The sequence below is a fragment of the Ascaphus truei genome, chromosome 6, assembly GCF_040206685.1.
Source record: "Ascaphus truei isolate aAscTru1 chromosome 6, aAscTru1.hap1, whole genome shotgun sequence".
Taxonomy (NCBI): Eukaryota; Metazoa; Chordata; class Amphibia; order Anura; family Ascaphidae; genus Ascaphus; species Ascaphus truei.
Window position 1 is genome coordinate 139,284,780 of NC_134488.1, and position 17,810 is coordinate 139,302,589.

Sequence of the window (17,810 nt, forward strand, 5' to 3'; positions counted from 1 at the left end):
TCCTGCACCTCACACATCTCCCTACCGCAACCGGACCGCGAGGCCGCGGCCTACACTCACACACCATGGCAACGATGTCCCTCCCCCTATCCCGCTACCTCACACAGTGTAGCTCCCGCGGACCGCACAGCACGCCACATCTCCTGCACCTCACACAGCTCCCTACCGCAACCGGACCGCGAGGCCGCGGCCTACACTCACACACCATGGCAACGATGTCCCTCCCCCTATCCCGCTACCTCACACAGTGTAGCTCCCGCGGACCGCACAGCACGCCTCATCTCCTGCACCTCACACAGCTCCCTACCGCAGCCGGACCGCGAGGCCGCGGCCTACACTCACACACCATGCCACCAATGTTCCTCCCCCTATCCCGCTACCTCACACAGTGTATGACAACACCTACCACTGGAAATCAGATGTTCGTTGAAATAAAATTTGTTTTCCTAACTATTTTACTGTCTGTATAATGTACACAACACTCACCCACACAAAACCCCCTCATACACACACACACACACACGCAAACATCCTGTCATTCTATGCCACACACTACACTCAAAAACATGCAATTTTTAACATGTGTATGACCAACAACACGCACTCACACACGTCACACACACAACATGCCTCATACACACACGCCATCACACACCAGCAACACACACACATGCTCTCACACACACCACACACCATGCCACCGATGTCACTCCCGCTATCCCGCTACCTCACACACTCTACCTCCCGCGGAACAACCAGCACGCCTGACATCTCCTGCACCTCACACATCTCCCTCCGCAACCGGACCGCGACGCCGCGGACTACAGTCAAACAGCATGCCACCAATGTCACTCCCGCTACCTCACACACTGTATGACAACACCTACCACTGAAACTCAGCTGTTCCTTACAATAAAATATGTTTTCCTAACAATTTCACTGTCTGTATAATCTACTATATATTTCTGAAAGCACTGTATGTCTGCGTCCCTAGCGGCAATCTCATTGGTCCCTTGGCCTGCCCGCCCCCGCACACCTCTCATTGGACTCACACACTCACACCACCCCCTTGGCCCACCCCCCACACCTCTCATTGGGCTCACACACTCACACCACCCCCTTGGCCCGCCCCCCACACCTCTCATTGGCCTGAGGCGGAGTGACGGGCCAAAGGTCCAAAAAAAAAAAAAAAACACACACACATATATATCTCTGTCCTCTCCCCCCCCCATCACACTCACCTCCCCCCCTCCCCGGTGCTCACCTCCCTCCCGCTCCACTCCCTCCCCGGCGGGGGGACACGCGCCCACCTAAGACGCGCCCGGAAGCCGCTCCACTCCCGCACTCACCTCCCTCCCGCTCTTACCTCCCGCACTCACCTCCCGCTCCACTCCCTCTACACTCCACTCCCTCCCGCTACACACCACTCCCTCCCGCTCCACTCCCGCACTCACCTCCCTTCCACTCACCTCCCTCCCGCTACACACCACTCCCTCCCGCTACACACCACTCCCTCCCGCTCCATTCCCTCCCGCTCCACTCCCTCCCCCGCTCCACTCACGTCCCTCCCGCTCCATTCCCTCGCGCTCCATTCCCTCCCGCTCCACTCACCTCCCTCCCGCTCCACTCCGTCCCCGGCGGGGGAACAGGCTGCCACGCGGCGCGTAAGATGGCGGACCCCCTTCCTCCCTCGCGGCGCCGAGTAAGAAGATGGCGGCGGCCGGAAGTACAGGTAGGTGTCGCTCCCCCACCTCCCCCCCACCTGTGGCGCCGCACGAAACTGAGAAAGGGCGCATCACGGGTGTGTGTGTGTGTGTGTGTGTGTGTGTGTCACTGCCCCCCCTCCTGTCCACTGCCCCCCCTCCTGTCCACTGCCCCCCCTCCTGTCCACTGCCCCCCCTCCTGTCCACAGCCCCCCCTCCTGTCCACCGCCCACCCCTCCTGTCCACAGCCCCCCCCTCCTGTCCACAGCCCCCCCCTCCTGTCCACAGCCCCCCCTCCTGTCCACTGCCCCCCCCTCCTGTCCACTGCCCCCCCTCTCCTGTCCACTGCCCCCCTCTCCTGTCCACTGCCCCCCCTCTCCTGTCCACTGCCCCCCCTCTCCTGTCCACTGCCCCCCTCTCCTGTCCACTGCCCCCCCCTCTCCTGTCCACTGCCCCCCCCTCTCCTGTCCACTGCCCCCCCCTCTCCTGTCCACTGCCCCCCCTCTCCTGTCCACTGCCCCCCCTCTCCTGTCCACTGCCCCCCCTCTCCTGTCCACTGCTCCCCCTCCTGTCCACTGCCCCCCCCCCTCCTGTCCACTGTCCTCCCTCCTGTCCACTGTCCACTGCCCCCCCTGTCCACTGCCCCCCCCTCCTGTCCACTGCCCCCCCCTCCTGTCCACTGCCCCCCCCTCCTGTCCACTGCCCCCCCCTCCTGTCCACTGCCCCCCCCTCCTGTCCACTGCCCCCCCCCTCCTGTCCACATCCCCCCCCTTCCCACCCACCCCTTCCCACCGCCTCCCCCCCCTCCCCCCCCTTCCCACCGCCTCCCCCCCTCCCCCCCCTTCCCACCGCCTCCCCCCCCTCCCCCCCTTCCCACCGCCTCCCCCCCCTCCCCCCCTTCCCACCGCCTCCCCCCCCTTCCCACCGCCTCCCCCCCCCCTTCCCACCGCCTCCCCCCCCCTTCCCACCGCCTCCCCCCCCTTCCCACCGCCTCCCCCCCCTTCCCACCGCCTCCCCCCCCCCTTCCCACCGCCTCTCCCCCCCTTCCCACCGCCTCCCCCCCCCTTCCCACCGCCTCCCCCCCCTTCCCACCGCCTCCCCCCCCCTTCCCCCCCCTTCCCACCGCCTCCCCCCCCTTCCCACCCCCTTCCCACCGCCTCCCCCCCCTTCCCACCCCCTTCCCACCGCCTCCCCACCCTTCCCACCCCCTTCCCACCGCCTCCCCACCCTTCCCACCCCCCTCCCACCGCCACCCCCCCTTCCCACCGCCCCCCCTCCTTCCCACCGCCCCCCCTCCTTCCCACCCCCTCCCCCTTCCCTCCCCCTTCCCACCGCTTCCCACCACCTCCCCCCTCCCCACCACCTCCCCCCCTTCCCACCCCCTCCGCTCCCCTCCCCTCCACCCCCCTCCCCTCCACCCCTTTCCCCTCCCTTCCCCTCCCACACTTCCACCCCTTCCCCCCCTCCTCTAACCCTTCCCCCCCTCCTCTAACCCTTCCCCCCCTCCTCTAACCCTTCCCCCCCCTACTCTAACCCTTCCCCCCCTCCTCTAACCCTTCCCCCCCTCTAACCCTTCCCCCCCCTCCTCTAACCCTTCCCCCCCTCCTCTAACCCTTCCCCCCCCTCCTCTAACCCTTCCCCCCCCCTCCTCTAACCCTTCCCCCCCCCCTCCTCTTACCCTTCCCCCCTCCTCCACCCCTTGCCCCCCTCCTCCACCCCTTGCCCCCCTCCTCCACCCCCTCCTCCCCTTCCCGCCGCCCTTCGCCTTCCTGCCCGCCTTACCGCCTCCCCACCCCCGCCTCTGCCTTTCACCCGCCCTTACTCCGGCCGCCTCTGCCTTTCACCCACCGCCTCACAGCCGCTGCATGCACTCAACAGACACCCGCCACACTCGACACATACCTGCCGCCACACACACCTGCTGCCTCCCGCCCCTACGCACCGACATCACTGACCCACCGCCTCACACCCTAACAGGACCCCCACTCACACACAGCACTCACAACCCACGCGCCACCCGCCGCCTCACACCCTAGCAGGACCCCCACTCACAGACAGCACTCACAACCCACGCGCCACCCGCCGCCTCACACCCTAGCAGGACACCCACTCGCAGACAGCACTCACAACCCACGCGCCACCCGCCGCCTCACACCCTAGCAGGACCCCCACTCACAGACAGCACTCACAACCCACGCGCCACCAGCCGCCTCACACCCTAGCAGGACACCCACTCGCAGACAGCACTCACAACCCACGCGCCACCCGCCGCCTCACACCCTAGCAGGACCCACACTCAGACAGCACTCACAACCCACGTACCACCCGCCGCCTCACACCCTAGCAGGACCCCCACTCGCAGACAGCACTCACAACCCACGCGCCACCTGCCGCCTCACACCCTAGCAGGACACACGCCTCACATTTTTACATCACTTATGGCACCAAAATATACATTGTACTGTGGTGTGGTTACAATAAACCATTTTTATACAACATCGTATTACATTTTCTTCCATCTTTCTTTTCAATATTATTATCCAACCTTTACAACAAACAGTCACCTATTGTTCCACCATTTATAAATAATACTACCTATTACGCATTTACATCCCGGGCAACGCCGGGTCTCTCAGCTAGTTGCTCTATAAAGGTTTGAGCCTAGTACCATTGCTATGGGAAGGTCTTTTAAATCAGTATATTTTTTACATGTAAGTATTAAATCAGTATCATTAATATGTGTGTATAAGCTAAGTGTCACACATGAAGTCTCTGTGGAGTTAATATTGGAGTTAGAATTGGAGGTGAATACTATAAGAAGAACTTGAATCTGCACAACAACATCCTGCCACTGTGAGATCTTGGCGTACCCTTTGTGGCATCACTACCGTCCTACCTGAAGGACACAAAGGATGTCCTTCAGAGACTTGAAGGCATAGTAATCACATCAGATACCATTCTAGTGAGCCTAGATGTAGAAGGCCTTTATACCAGCATCTTACATCATATAGGCCTAGAAGCTACGAATCACTACTTGCAAACAAGAGGTAGACATTTCTCCGCCCACTCCGACTTTATAATAGAATTACTGAGGTTTGTCTTAACAAGAAATTATTTCCTATTCAATACCAAAATCTATCATCAAACACAGGGGACAGCGATGGGCACGAAATGTGCACCATCCTATGCGAACCTCTACTTAGGATGGTGGGAGGCGAAACACGTTTTCACTGAAGAAATGGAACACTACACGACACACGTCGTACTTTGGACACGTTTCATAGATGACGTGTTCATGTTATGGCAGGGTACACCAACGTTGTTAAAAGAATTAATTGGAATCCTCAATCAGAATACACTCAACCTACGTCTCACTTTAGAGTACGACTACGCATCCATCTGCTTTCTGGATTTACAATTAAAAAGAGGGAAAGACAATCTGATAGAAACAACTGTCTATCGTAAACCAATGGCCACAAACAACCTTTTGGAGGCCTCTAGCCATCACCCTAACACTCTAATTAGGGGAATACCAGTAGGCCAATTCCTACGACTCAGGAGAAACTGTAGCACGACTGCAGAATATGAAATCCAGGCAAAAACAATGACCCAACGTTTCAAAACAAGAGGATATAGCAACAAAAGTATAAAAACAGCATACAAGAGAGCCAAATACTCTCCACGCTCCAATCTACTAACTGATAAAATACTAACTAATGAGACCAAAGTGATACGTTTTGTAGGCACTTACAACAAACAGTGGAATTTAGCCAGGGAAGTTTTTCGCAAACACTGGCACATCCTAGAGGCAGATGAGGACATTAAGGAAGTCATTCCTGCTCATCCATCAATGGTGAGCAGAAGAGCGGAAAACCTTAAAGATATCGTAGTCCACAGCCACTATACAGAAACTCCCATAAAATCATGGCTACCACCTAAACCGTTTGGCAGCTATTCATGCCATCATTGTAAAGCGTGCCAAAATATCACAACTACGAAAACATTCCAAAACTGGAATAACTCACAGAATTATCAGATTAGGAAATTCATTACCTGTCAAAGCTTTGGCGTAATATATCAAGGCCTCTGCAAATGTGGGAAGATCTACATAGGCAAGACAAAACGCCAATTTAAACAACGAGTACTGGAGCACATTGGCACTATACGCAACAATGTGGACACCCCACTGGCGAGGCACATAAACTCTTGCCAACAAGGAAACACCAAGTCTATACTTTTCACAGGGATAGACCAATTCTCCTTAGGTCAGAGGAAAGGTGATATAGACACTGTGCTCCTACAGAAGGAAGCACGGTGGATTTACATTCTCAAGGCACTCACACCAAAAGGCCTCAATGAAGGATTTGTCTATAGTCCCTTCATCTAAGCTATCCAGTTCATTCAAATGTAAGAGACTGTAAGTAATGCAGTATAAACACAATATATTTCAAAACTATATAACTGCATTCTGAACAACACACATCTGGATACAATCATACCTGCCTCACACTCTGTCATTCAATACACACACACAGAAAACTACTAAAATAAAATATAAGCAAAAAAAGTAATAAACCAGTCAAAGATACACATCAGTAAATTCATTTATTATTGAAATATAAAGAAACAGAATTATGGTGTCTCAACAGTGATAGTTATCAGTAGCAAATTTGAGATGACAAACAGTTAAGACAGCATACTGCAACATATATAATAAATTAACAGCAACATGCCACAGTTATTCACAGTCTCGTACATCAAAGGAGACATAGTGCTGGTCTGAATTCCTATCCATTACCAGCCACACAGTGAGCATGCGCTAAAAGTGAATGGGGTCACTACAGGTTAATCCAAGTGCTATAAATAGCCTTCAAAGACATAAGAAACCTTCTGATTACCTTAGCCTTGACAAAGCACTCGCGAAACGCGCGCGTCGGCAAACACGTGACCACGTGCACGAGCAGAGCCTGAGTTCATGTACACTGACTCAGTGAGATTCAGAGAGTCAGCGTGTCTCAGCCCGTGCACAGTAATGGACTGCTGAAAGATCCTACGATCTTAGCAGTCACACATCAGTAAAGTAAAGGCACAGAGAATACCTGGCAGTATATCACAGTACAAATGCAGGAAGCCTGAATGCTAATCCCCAAACACAGCATTTAGCTTAAAGGGGCACACACATTGAGCAAAACGGCAACAAATCCAGCAATTAACCTCTGGAGTGCCAGACCATCACCACATATGAAGAGCACTACACCAACTAGGGAAAGGTCTTTCATATTAGACCGATATTAATACCCTAAAAGGAGCAGTACTCAGCTGTTAATTACTGTATGTATCTTTATATACAGAATTTACAGCAGTGCCACTAACTTACCAGTATTGCAAAACAAATACTAGTGTCTATTCTAGCCCTGTCATTACACACTTGGGATGTACACGTGTTAAGTATCACACACTTGTATTTAAATACCACCACCCACACATGCTGGTGTTAAAAACTCATAATAGGTGCACATAGACCTAGATCTGTATACACAAGTCTATAATGTACTAATAGCTGCAGTACAAAAGCAGCTAAGTACAGGTCCAATCAACTAGTGCACCTACTAGTATTTCAATACTGGGGCACTACATCTGTGGTCCACACAGCCGCTACTTTCATTACAAGAACTCTAGCCCATTCTCTCCATATGAGGAACACTAGGGCCAGTGAATTACCCTAACACTGGGCATTAATACACCATTGTATACTCCTCTGGATACACCTATCCATAGAGTTAGCCACACTTGGCATCATTTAATCATTGTTTTAAACCCCAATATTTTAACGATATTGTCAATTAATAAAGTTATTTTAGACAAATCACCAATTCATACAGAAACAGAGTGCTATCTACAGGGGTTCTGTCTGTCTACTATGTATTAAATTATACGCCCTTTGCAGCACCAGTTTCATTGTTCTATAGCAAAGCTGAAGCGGGGGTAAACATACGTATAAAAATATTTATATGTTAAACTGGATTTAAAACCTATTATAAGGGATGATGTTTATGAAGGGAATGATGAAAATGTAGAGACTTTGTGGATAGAAATTAGCAGTGGAGGTAAAAGTATAAAGAAAATGTTTGTGGGAATATGCTATAAACCACCAAATATCTGCGAGATTGAGGAAGCTAAAATACTTTTGCAAATGGAGAAGGCATCAAACCTGGGTCATGTTTGCATAATATGGGATTTTAATTATCCAGGCATAGACTGGGGCAATGAGGTTAGCATTACAGCAAACGGAAACAGGTTTTTGGGGGTGCTTAAAGATAATTATATGACCCAAATTATTGAGGAACCAACCAGGAGAGGGGCAATACTGGATTTGGTAATATCAAACAATTCAGAAGTAATTGCAAATATTCAAGTCCTGGAACATTTGGGTAACAGTGATCATAACATGGTCTCATTTGAAAAAAAGTATCAAAAAACAGATTACTTGGATTCAACAAAGACATTAAACTTTAGAAAGGCAGATTTTAATAAAGTGAGGTCTAATCTACAAGTAATACAATGGGATGATGTTTTTGCAGGGAAAAATGTAGAAGATAAATAGGCAGTCTTTAAAACCTTGTTAGAGAAGCACACTCATCAGTGTATACCTTTGGGTTATAAGTATAAAAGAAATATGTCAAAATCAATGTGGCTAAATAAACAGGTAGGGGAGGAAATGGACAAGAGAGGAAGGCGTTTATATTCTTTAAGTAGGAGGAACGGAGACATCGTATCAGAATTATAAGGAATGTTACAAAAATTGCAAATGGGCAATTAAATTAGCAAAAATGGATAATGAAAAAAGGATTGCAATAGAAAGTAAGATAAACCCTAAAATGTTCTTTAAGTACCTTAATAACAAAAAAACGAGAAAAGAAAATATAGGACCCTTTCAGTGTGAGATTGGTAGGCAGATTATTGGAGATAAGGAAAAAGCAGAGGTATTAAACAAATTCTTTGCCTCTGTTTACCAGGGAAGAATCAAGTTCAATAGTAGTGCAGCAGGAGGAAGCCACAACCTCCTTATTAATGAACAATTGGTTTACTGAGGAAAAAGCTCATAAGCAGCTTAAAAAAATTAAAGTAAATAAGGCACCTGGCCCCGATGGCATACATCCAAGAGTTCCCAAGGAGTTAAGCTCAGTAATAGCCAAACCATTATATTTAATATTCAAGGACTCCATTTCCACAGGCTCAGTACCACAATATTGGCGTAAAGCAGATGTGGTGCCTATATTTAAAAAGGGAGCGAGATCATAACTGGGGAATTACAGACCTGTATGCCAGACTTCAATAGTGGGGGTACTATTTGAAGGTTTAATATGGGATAATATTCAGGAATACCTAATGGAAAACAAAATTCAGTAATTGTCAGCATGGATTTATGAAGGATAGATCTGTAAGGAATCGGGGGCCACGTCCCTTGCGGCGTGACCCCTCCTTACCCACTACCAGTACTGCAGCGGCTGTGGCCCCTGCCCCCCGTCGCTACCCATGCCGCCGCCCAGTGCATACCTTGAACTCTGCCGTCGCCATCTTGGATTCTGGCACTGGTGTTACAGACCCTCAGCTGGGTTGTACTATTTCCTGGTCTCTCAGCCACTCACAAGCAGCTCCTCGACACGCCTCCGCCATGCCCCTCGTCCGGATTGGTCACTGTCGCTTTAAATATCCGGCTGTGACTTCACTTCCTTGCTCTGCATAGCTCCTTGCTTCCTGTGTAGCCTGGAAACTGTGTCGTGCTCCTGTTTGTCTTTTCTCCTACAGATTTGAACCGGCTTGTCTGACTTACCCCTCTGGCTCCCGACTTCAGCTTACCCATCACGATTCTTACCTCTCAGACCCTTGGACACGGAAACGGATTTGACTACGGAACTCTCTATACTCCTGAACTCGGCAAGTACAACGACTATTCTAAATCTTAACCCAGGCCTGGCCACGCTACAACCACATCCCGGACCCGCTCCCTCTGCTGTCGGTGTGTATATTCAACATCCCACCTCAGTACAGGGGACTGGCCTGGTCTATGGGCTGCATGCACAGCGTGACATTATGCAGAGCCAAACAGAAACAGACCTGACTGAGGTGGGCCAACTAATCAGGGGACTCGCGCATTGCATTGATACTTTGGGAACTCAGATCACAAGCCTGGTACAACAGCTTTCCCAGCTTTCACTACAGCCTATTCCGGCCCCAGCCACGTAGGGTGGCGACCGGCCATCAGAACTCAGGATTCCTACGCCTAAAGCATATGCGGGTGACCCTCTAGCCTGTCGTGGTTTTTTGAATCAATGTGAAATACAATTTGAGATTTCTCCCAGCCTGTTCCCCACCGGACGCACCAAGGTAGCCTATGTTTACTCTCTTTTAACAGGGGACACCTTGGCGTGGGCCTCTCCCATCTGGGAGTTGCGTGAGGAAACCACCCAGGATTACCAGCTCTTCCGCCAAGAATTCCAGCAGGTATTTGATATTCCCGCCCGCTGAGATACTGCCGCTGCTTCTCTTGTTCAATTGTCTCAAGGTCGTAGGTCCGTAGCCAAATATGCATTGGAATTCCGGACTGTCGCGGCGGAGACGCATTGGAACCAAGAAGCCCTTATTGCTGTGTTTTGGCAAGGTTTGTCCGACTCTGTAAAGGATGAACTTGCAGTTCAGCCCAGGCCCCAGGGATTGGAGGAATTGATCGCAATATGCATACGAGTGGATCAGCGCCTTCAACAGCGCCGTCATGAACGCCAGCGTCCCAGAATTTTCTCTTCTGACCCTATTCTTCCCAGATCCTTCCCAGCTATTCGTCCTGTTCTAGACACTGTGGAACCCATGCAGATTGCCAGTCAAGAGTTCCGTAATACCGATAGGACTGCTGATAGAACTCCTGACCGGACTGCCGAAAGGGCTCGTCGCCGGAATGAGGGCCTTTGCTACTACTGTGGATCTCCTGAGCATACGGTACGTTTTTGTCCTTTAAGGCCCAAAGAACAAACACGACCAATGGGGCAAGAGGGACTCATTTTGGGGTCAATATCTTCTCACCCTATCTCTGAAGAGGAACTCCCTAAGAGAATGATGCTTCCAGTCTCGCTTGAGGGTCCGAATTTTCGCGTAACCACAGCCGCTTTTCTTGATTCAGGATCCGGTGGTAACTTTGTGGATCAAGATTTTGCTACTCTTAACAAGATTCCGCTCATCGCTAAGAAATCGCCGATTGGCCTCGAGTCTATTGATGGTCGTCCTTTGCAACCTGCCTTCATCACGTTAGAGACTCTTCCTCTCACCCTTTCTGCCGGTACTCATACCGAAGTCATATCCTTTGACGTGATGCACTCTCCTGCCGTTCCAGTTATCCTAGGATTACCCTGGCTACAGCAGCACAACCCACGCATTGATTGGAGGGATGGCAAGACAATTCAGTGGGAGCCAGAGTCAGACGCCTCACCATTGCCGGTCATTTCTCCTACCACAGTCCTCGCGGGAGTGGAAACGCCCCCGGCTAATGATTCCGCTCTTCCTGAAGCATATGCGGATTTCATCGACGTGTTTAGCAAAACACAATCGGAGGTTCTACCTCCTCACAGACCTTATGATTGCCCCATTAATCTGGATCCCGGCGCTGTTCTTCCAAAATGTAAGTCCTACCCCTTGTCTCTCCCTGAAACTGAAGCCATGGCAGCATACATCAAAGAAAACCTTGAAAAAGGATTCATTCGTAATTCTTCGTCCCCCGCTGGTGCCGGTTTCTTTTTTGTCAAGAAGAAAGATGGATCCCTGAGACCATGCATTGATTACCGAGGGCTCAATCTCATCACAGTCAAGAATCGATACCCCCTTCCGCTGATCTCCGAACTTTTTGATAGGCTTCAAGGGGCAAAAAAAATTTCCAAGCTAGACCTCCGAGGAGCTTATAATTTTGTTCGCATCCGAGAAGGCGATGAATGGAAGACTGCCTTCAATACCAGAAGCGGCCACTACGAGTATCTTGTAATGCCCTTCGGCTTATGCAATGCTCCTGCTGTTTTTCAGGATTTCATGAATGATGTCTTCCGTGATGTTCTCAATTCTTTCGTAATCGTCTATCTGGATGATATCCTAATTTTTTCTAAAAATCTTCAAGATCATGTCCAGCATACCAGGCTCGTTCTCGCTCGCCTTCGTGTCAATAATCTCTACGCTAAGCTCGAGAAATGTCTTTTTCATCAAACCTCTACTGCCTTCTTAGGCTATATAATTTCAGATAAAGGATTTTCAATGGACCCTGAAAAACTTAAGGCTGTTTTGGATTGGCCTCAGCCCAACTCTCTCAAAGCCATCCAGCTTTTTTTGGGCTTCTCCAATTACTATAGGAAATTCATCCGAAATTTTTCCACCACTGTGGCTCCCATTACGGCCCTAACCAAGAAGGAAGCTGACCCGTCTCTATGGCCTCCGCAGGCCGTCTCGTCCTTCGAAACCCTTAAACAAGCTTTTGTCTCGGCACCCATCCTGCGACATCCCAATGTTAGTCTTCCTTTTACTTTAGAAGTTGATGCGTCTGATTGTGGTGCAGGCGCCATCCTGTCCCAGAGATTCTTCCCTCAAGATAAGCTTCATCCATGCGGTTTTTTTTCAAAGAAGTTTTCGCCCGCTGAAAAGAACTATGATGTTGGCAATAGAGAGCTCTTGGCTATCAAGATTGCCTTACAGGAATGGCGACATCTCCTGGAAGGTTCCCGCGAACCGATTTCTATATTGACCGACCATAAAAACCTTCTGTATATCGAAAATGCACGTCGTCTGGGGTCTCGTCAAGCTCGCTGGGCACTATTTTTCTCAAGATTTAATTATACTTTGTCCTATATTCCTGGTTCTAAAAACACAAAAGCTGATGCCTTGTCCCGACAATTTTCTCCGGAGGAAAGATCCGAAGAAACCCCTGAAACTATCGTACCCTTTAAGTTTATAATTTCCGCCAACTCATTTGACATTCTCGAAAAGATCGTTGAAGCTCAAACACAAATTCCGAGTGGTCTAGAGGTATCGGAGGGAACTCTTTATGCCGCACCCAGGTTTCATCAAAAGATATTAGAATGGGGTCACTCTGTCCGTTCAGCCGGCCATCCCGGTTTCAAAAGAACTTTGGATCTTATCAAACGTACTTTTTGGTGGCCTAATATGGAAAAGATGGTTCATGAATTTACTAGTGCTTGTCCAGTATGCGCACAAAACAAGACTCTTCATCAAAGACCCTCAGGCTTGCTCATGCCCTTGCCAGTACCCGAACGTCCATGGTCACATATTTCAATGGATTTCATTGTGGATCTACCCCCTTCCAGAGGGATGAATACCATTTTTGTCATCGTTGACCGTTTTTCAAAACAGGCCCACTTTGTTCCACTCAAAGGACTTCCCTCCTCGCCCACCCTAGCTGATATCTTCACAAAGGAGGTGTTTCGCATCCATGGGATACCTACATCCATAGTCTCGGACCGAGGCACACAATTTATATCGAAATTTTGGCGGGCTTTCTCCAAGAGGCTTGGCATGGCGCTATCCTTCTCGTCAGGCTATCACCCCCAAACTAATGGGCAAACAGAAAGACTTAATCAAACGCTGGAACAATACCTGCGGTGTTTTATTTCCGATTCCCAGGATAATTGGGTTGACCTGCTACCTTGGGCAGAATTTGCAACCAATTCACTTCGTAACGAATCCACGCATGAAACCCCGTTCTTCGTGAATTATGGTTTCCACCCAAGTCGACTGCCAATCTCAAACATTCCGATAGGAGTGCCGGCGGCTAATGAACGGTAACTACTCTTCAGAAGTCATGGATCAAGATTCAGTCCGCGCTTCTTAGCGCCGCTCAGAAATTCAAGTCTCAGGCAGAACACCGTCGTCAACAGGCCCCTAATTACAAGCCAGGGGACCGAGTTTGGCTTTCGTCTAAGAATATCAAGTTGAAGTCTCCGACCCCGAAATTAGCACCTCGATTCTTAGGGCCTTTTCTGATCCAGGAACAAATCAATCCTGTGGCATTTCGTCTGCAACTTCCGTCTTCCATGAGGATTCCAAACGTATTCCATGTTTCCCTGCTCAAGCCATTCGTCCAGAGCAAACGGTTCCCTGCTAAGACCCATAGACCCAAACCAGTCACGGTCCAAGTACAACCTGAATTCGAAATCCAGACAATCATGGATTCTCGTGTATCCAGAGGAAAGATACAATTCCTTGTTCACTGGAAGGGTTATGGCCCAGAGGAACGCTCTTGGGTACCCAAGGAGGACATCCATGCTCCAGTTCTCTTGGACCGCTTCCACAAGAAATTTCCGCAGAAGCCTTGGATGGATCGTCATGAGGTCGATCCTGAAGGGGGGGTACTGTAAGGAATCGGGGGCCACGTCCCTTGCGGCGTGACCCCTCCTTACCCACTACCAGTACTGCAGCGGCTGCTGCCCCTGCCCCCCGACGCTACCCATGCCGCCGCCCAGTGCATACCTTGAACTCTGCCGTCGCCATCTTGGATTCTGGCACTGGTGTTACAGACCCTCAGCTGGGTTCTACTATTTCCTGGTCTCTCAGCCACTCACGAGCAGCTCCTCGACACGCCTCCGCCATGCCCCTCGTCCGGATTGGTCACTGTCGCTTTAAATATCCGGCTGTGACTTCACTTCCTTGCTCTGCATAGCTCCTTGCTTCCTGTGTAGCCTGGAAACTGTGTTGTGCTCCTGTTTGTCTTTTCTCCTGCAGATTTGGACCGGCTTGTCTGACTTACCTCCCTGGCTCCGGACTTCGGTTTACCCATCACGATTCTTACCTCTCAGACCCTTGGACACGGAAACGGATTTGACTACGGAACTCTCTATACTCCTGAACTCGGCAAGTACAACGACTATTCTAAATCTTAACCCAGGCCTGGCCACGCTACAACCACATCCCGGACCCGCTCCCTCTGCTGACGGTGTGTATATTCAACATCCCACCTCAGTACAGGGGACTGGCCTGGTCTATGGGCTGCACAGCGTGACAAGATCTTGCCAAACCTCCTTATTTGTTTCTTTGAGGTGGTAAGTAGGAATTTAGACATGGGTAATGCAGTTGATGTGGTCTACATAGATTTTGCAAAGGCTTTTAATACGGTTTCACACAAGAGGGTGGTGTACAAAATAAAGCAAATTGGACTCAGTAAAAATATATGCAACTGGATAGATAACTGGTTGAAGGACAGATAACAGTGGGTTGTCATAAATGGAACTTTTTCAGGTTGGGCTATGGTTGTGAGTGGAGTACCTCAGGGATCGGTACTGGGACCCGTGCTTTTTAACTTGTTTATTAATGACCTTGATGTTGGCATCGAGAGCAAAGTCTCCATCTTTGCTGATGATACTAAATTGTGTAAGGTAGTAGAATCAGAGCAGGATGTAATTTCTCTCCAGAAAGACTTTGACAGACTGGAAACTTGGGTAGGTAAATAGCAGATGAGGTTTAATACAGATAAATGTAAGGTTATGCATTTGGGCAGCAAGAATAAACAGGCGACTTACAAATTAAATAGAGATAAATTGGGGGAATCCATGATGGAGAAGGATTTAGGAGTGCTTGTAGACAGCAGGCTTAGCAATAGTGCCCAAAGTCATGCAGTAGCTGCAAAGGCATGCAAGATCTTATCTTGCATTAAATGGGCAATGAATGGAAGGTAAGTAAACATTAGTATGCCTCTTTACAAATCATTAGTAAGACCACACCATGAATATGGAGTACAATTTTGGGCACCACTCCTTAGAAAATAAATTATGGAACAAGAGAGATTGCAGAGAAGAGCCACCAAATTAATAAAGGGGATGGACAATCTAACTTACGAGGAGAGGCTAGCTAAATTAGATTTATTTACATCAGAAAAGAGGCGTCTACGAGGGGATATGATAACTATATACAAATATATTCAGGGACAATACAAGGAGCTTTCAAAATAACTTTTCATCCCAATTGCAGAAACTCGGGGGCATCCCTTTAGGTTGGAGGAAAGGAGATTTCACCAGCAACAAAGGAAAGGGTTCTTTACAGTAAGGGCAGTTACAATGTGGTATTCATTACTCATGGAGACTGTGGTGGCAGATAGAATAGATTTGTTCAAAAAAAAGTTTGGACATCTTTTTAGAAAGGAAAGGTATACAGGGATATACCAAATAAGTAAACATGGGAAGAATATTGATCCGGGGATTAATCAGATTGCCAATTCTTGGAGTCAGGAAGGAATTTATTTTTCCCCTTATGAGATATCATTGGATGATATGACTCTGGGGTTTTTTGTTTGCCTTCCTCTGGATCAATAAGTAAGTATAGATATAGGATAAAGTATTTGTTGTCTAAATTTAACATAGGTTGAACTTGATGTATGTCTTTTTTCAACCTCATCTACTATGTAACTATGTAACTATGTAACTATGTAACTATGTACTCTGGGCAGGTCTTACCTCAGTCTCATTGCTATGAGAAGGGTTATGTGGGGGGAGCACTTGGGGGATCAGCAGTTTTCAGAGCTGATGTTCAGTTACTCACCTTAAGCTGATGCTGGTACTTTTGATTTTCATCCTTGAAGGAACGTCCTAAAAATACTTTCAGTGCCGCCTCCTCCCCCTCCCTGTGCAGATACAGGAACTCTTCCTGCGTCTCTGTGGGGAATTTGGCCACTCGTTGGCCCATCTCAGCCTCATATTTGGACAATGCGTCCCCCACGGCTCCGGTATTCTCAATCTCTGCCAAAGCCAGCACCGCGTTCTCCATGCAGGGAACGGAGCCGCTCCGAATCGCCTCCACGTATGTGACTGCGAGATGCCCCAGAACTGGGATATACGAACAGTGGGAACAGAAGGGAGCACAGATATTACATAAAAGCACTCTAATGTGGGCTACACAATGATACACACACACACACACAAACACACACACACACACACACACACACACACACACACACACACACACACACACACACACATACACACACACACACACACATACACACACACACACACACACTGTTCAGGAATATTTAAAGAACATACAAAGATACTGATGTTTTATACAGCTTGATGACATCACTAATAAAGAAGTATGTGACTATGAGGAATAATTAGTTACGGAAGAAAATAACCAGATAGAAAGAGATAAGGGTGATTATTTGTACAACACGATAAACACCTGGAATCTCCAGAAATCCCCATTTCCCTAATACCACTAAGGACAGGGCACTGTAGGTACTCTAGACCTCAGGGGTTTTATGGGTACAGTATGAATATCAATATTAATAGACCGGTGAACCCTCAGAGTTTTCAAACGTCTCAGATTTTGGATTTCAATCCTCCCAACTTTACTTCAGATATCGATTTTTTGCCTTGATAGAGAAAGGGACAACACCAGATCTGTTCCCAATCAAGATCATGATAATCAATGACCTATTAGCAAAAATCTTGCAGCAAAGCCTAAAAGATTGTCACATACACTAGAGATCTGAGCAATGATCATTATTTTCTATTATTGTTATTATTATTTTTGAAGGAGGAACCAAAATTACTCTTGTTCTGCCCACGAGAGTAATTTAACCTCACTTTGAAGGAATTTGAAGATCCGCTGGATCCAACTGATATTGCCGTGTTTGGTCGGGTCATTTCCATTTGCCTTTAACTGACAGTTTTTATGATAACACGTATGATTCTATAGGCGCTTCATTTAGTGGGTTGTCAAATTATTCCCTCTCCCTTCAGACCTAAATCTTGTTTTTCCCCATGGGCAGTTTTGTAGATACAGGACATTGTACACATTAGTTTTCAAGGATTTTCAAAAACTATGTAAGGGAAAGACATATATTAATGAACAATTTATCTCGGGATTAAAAGGCGGCACTTAATGAATAACAAAAAAATAGACACCCTTATCATTAAACATGCTGGTATGGGAGGGGGTATTATAGTCCTGGACAGGTGTATGTGTATGGGTGAAGCAAATACATTGCTGCTATCCTACACTAAACCCTCTAAGAATCCCAATAAAGAGTTTCAAATACTCCTTGATTTATTTCTCATGGGGCCA

At 48.6% G+C, this 17,810-nt stretch overlaps 1 protein-coding gene across 3 annotated transcripts in view; it reads right to left on the reverse strand.

Annotated features, from left to right (window-relative positions):
* LOC142497992 (guanylate-binding protein 1-like) overlaps nt 1-17,810 on the reverse strand; it is an 851,842-nt gene that overhangs the window by 88,234 nt on the left and 745,798 nt on the right. For all 3 annotated transcript variants that reach the window (XM_075606500.1, XM_075606499.1, XM_075606501.1), the window contains exon 7: nt 16,281-16,564. In XM_075606500.1, the coding sequence (XP_075462615.1) occupies nt 16,281-16,564 (284 nt within the window). The remainder of the gene's footprint in view (nt 1-16,280; nt 16,565-17,810) is intronic.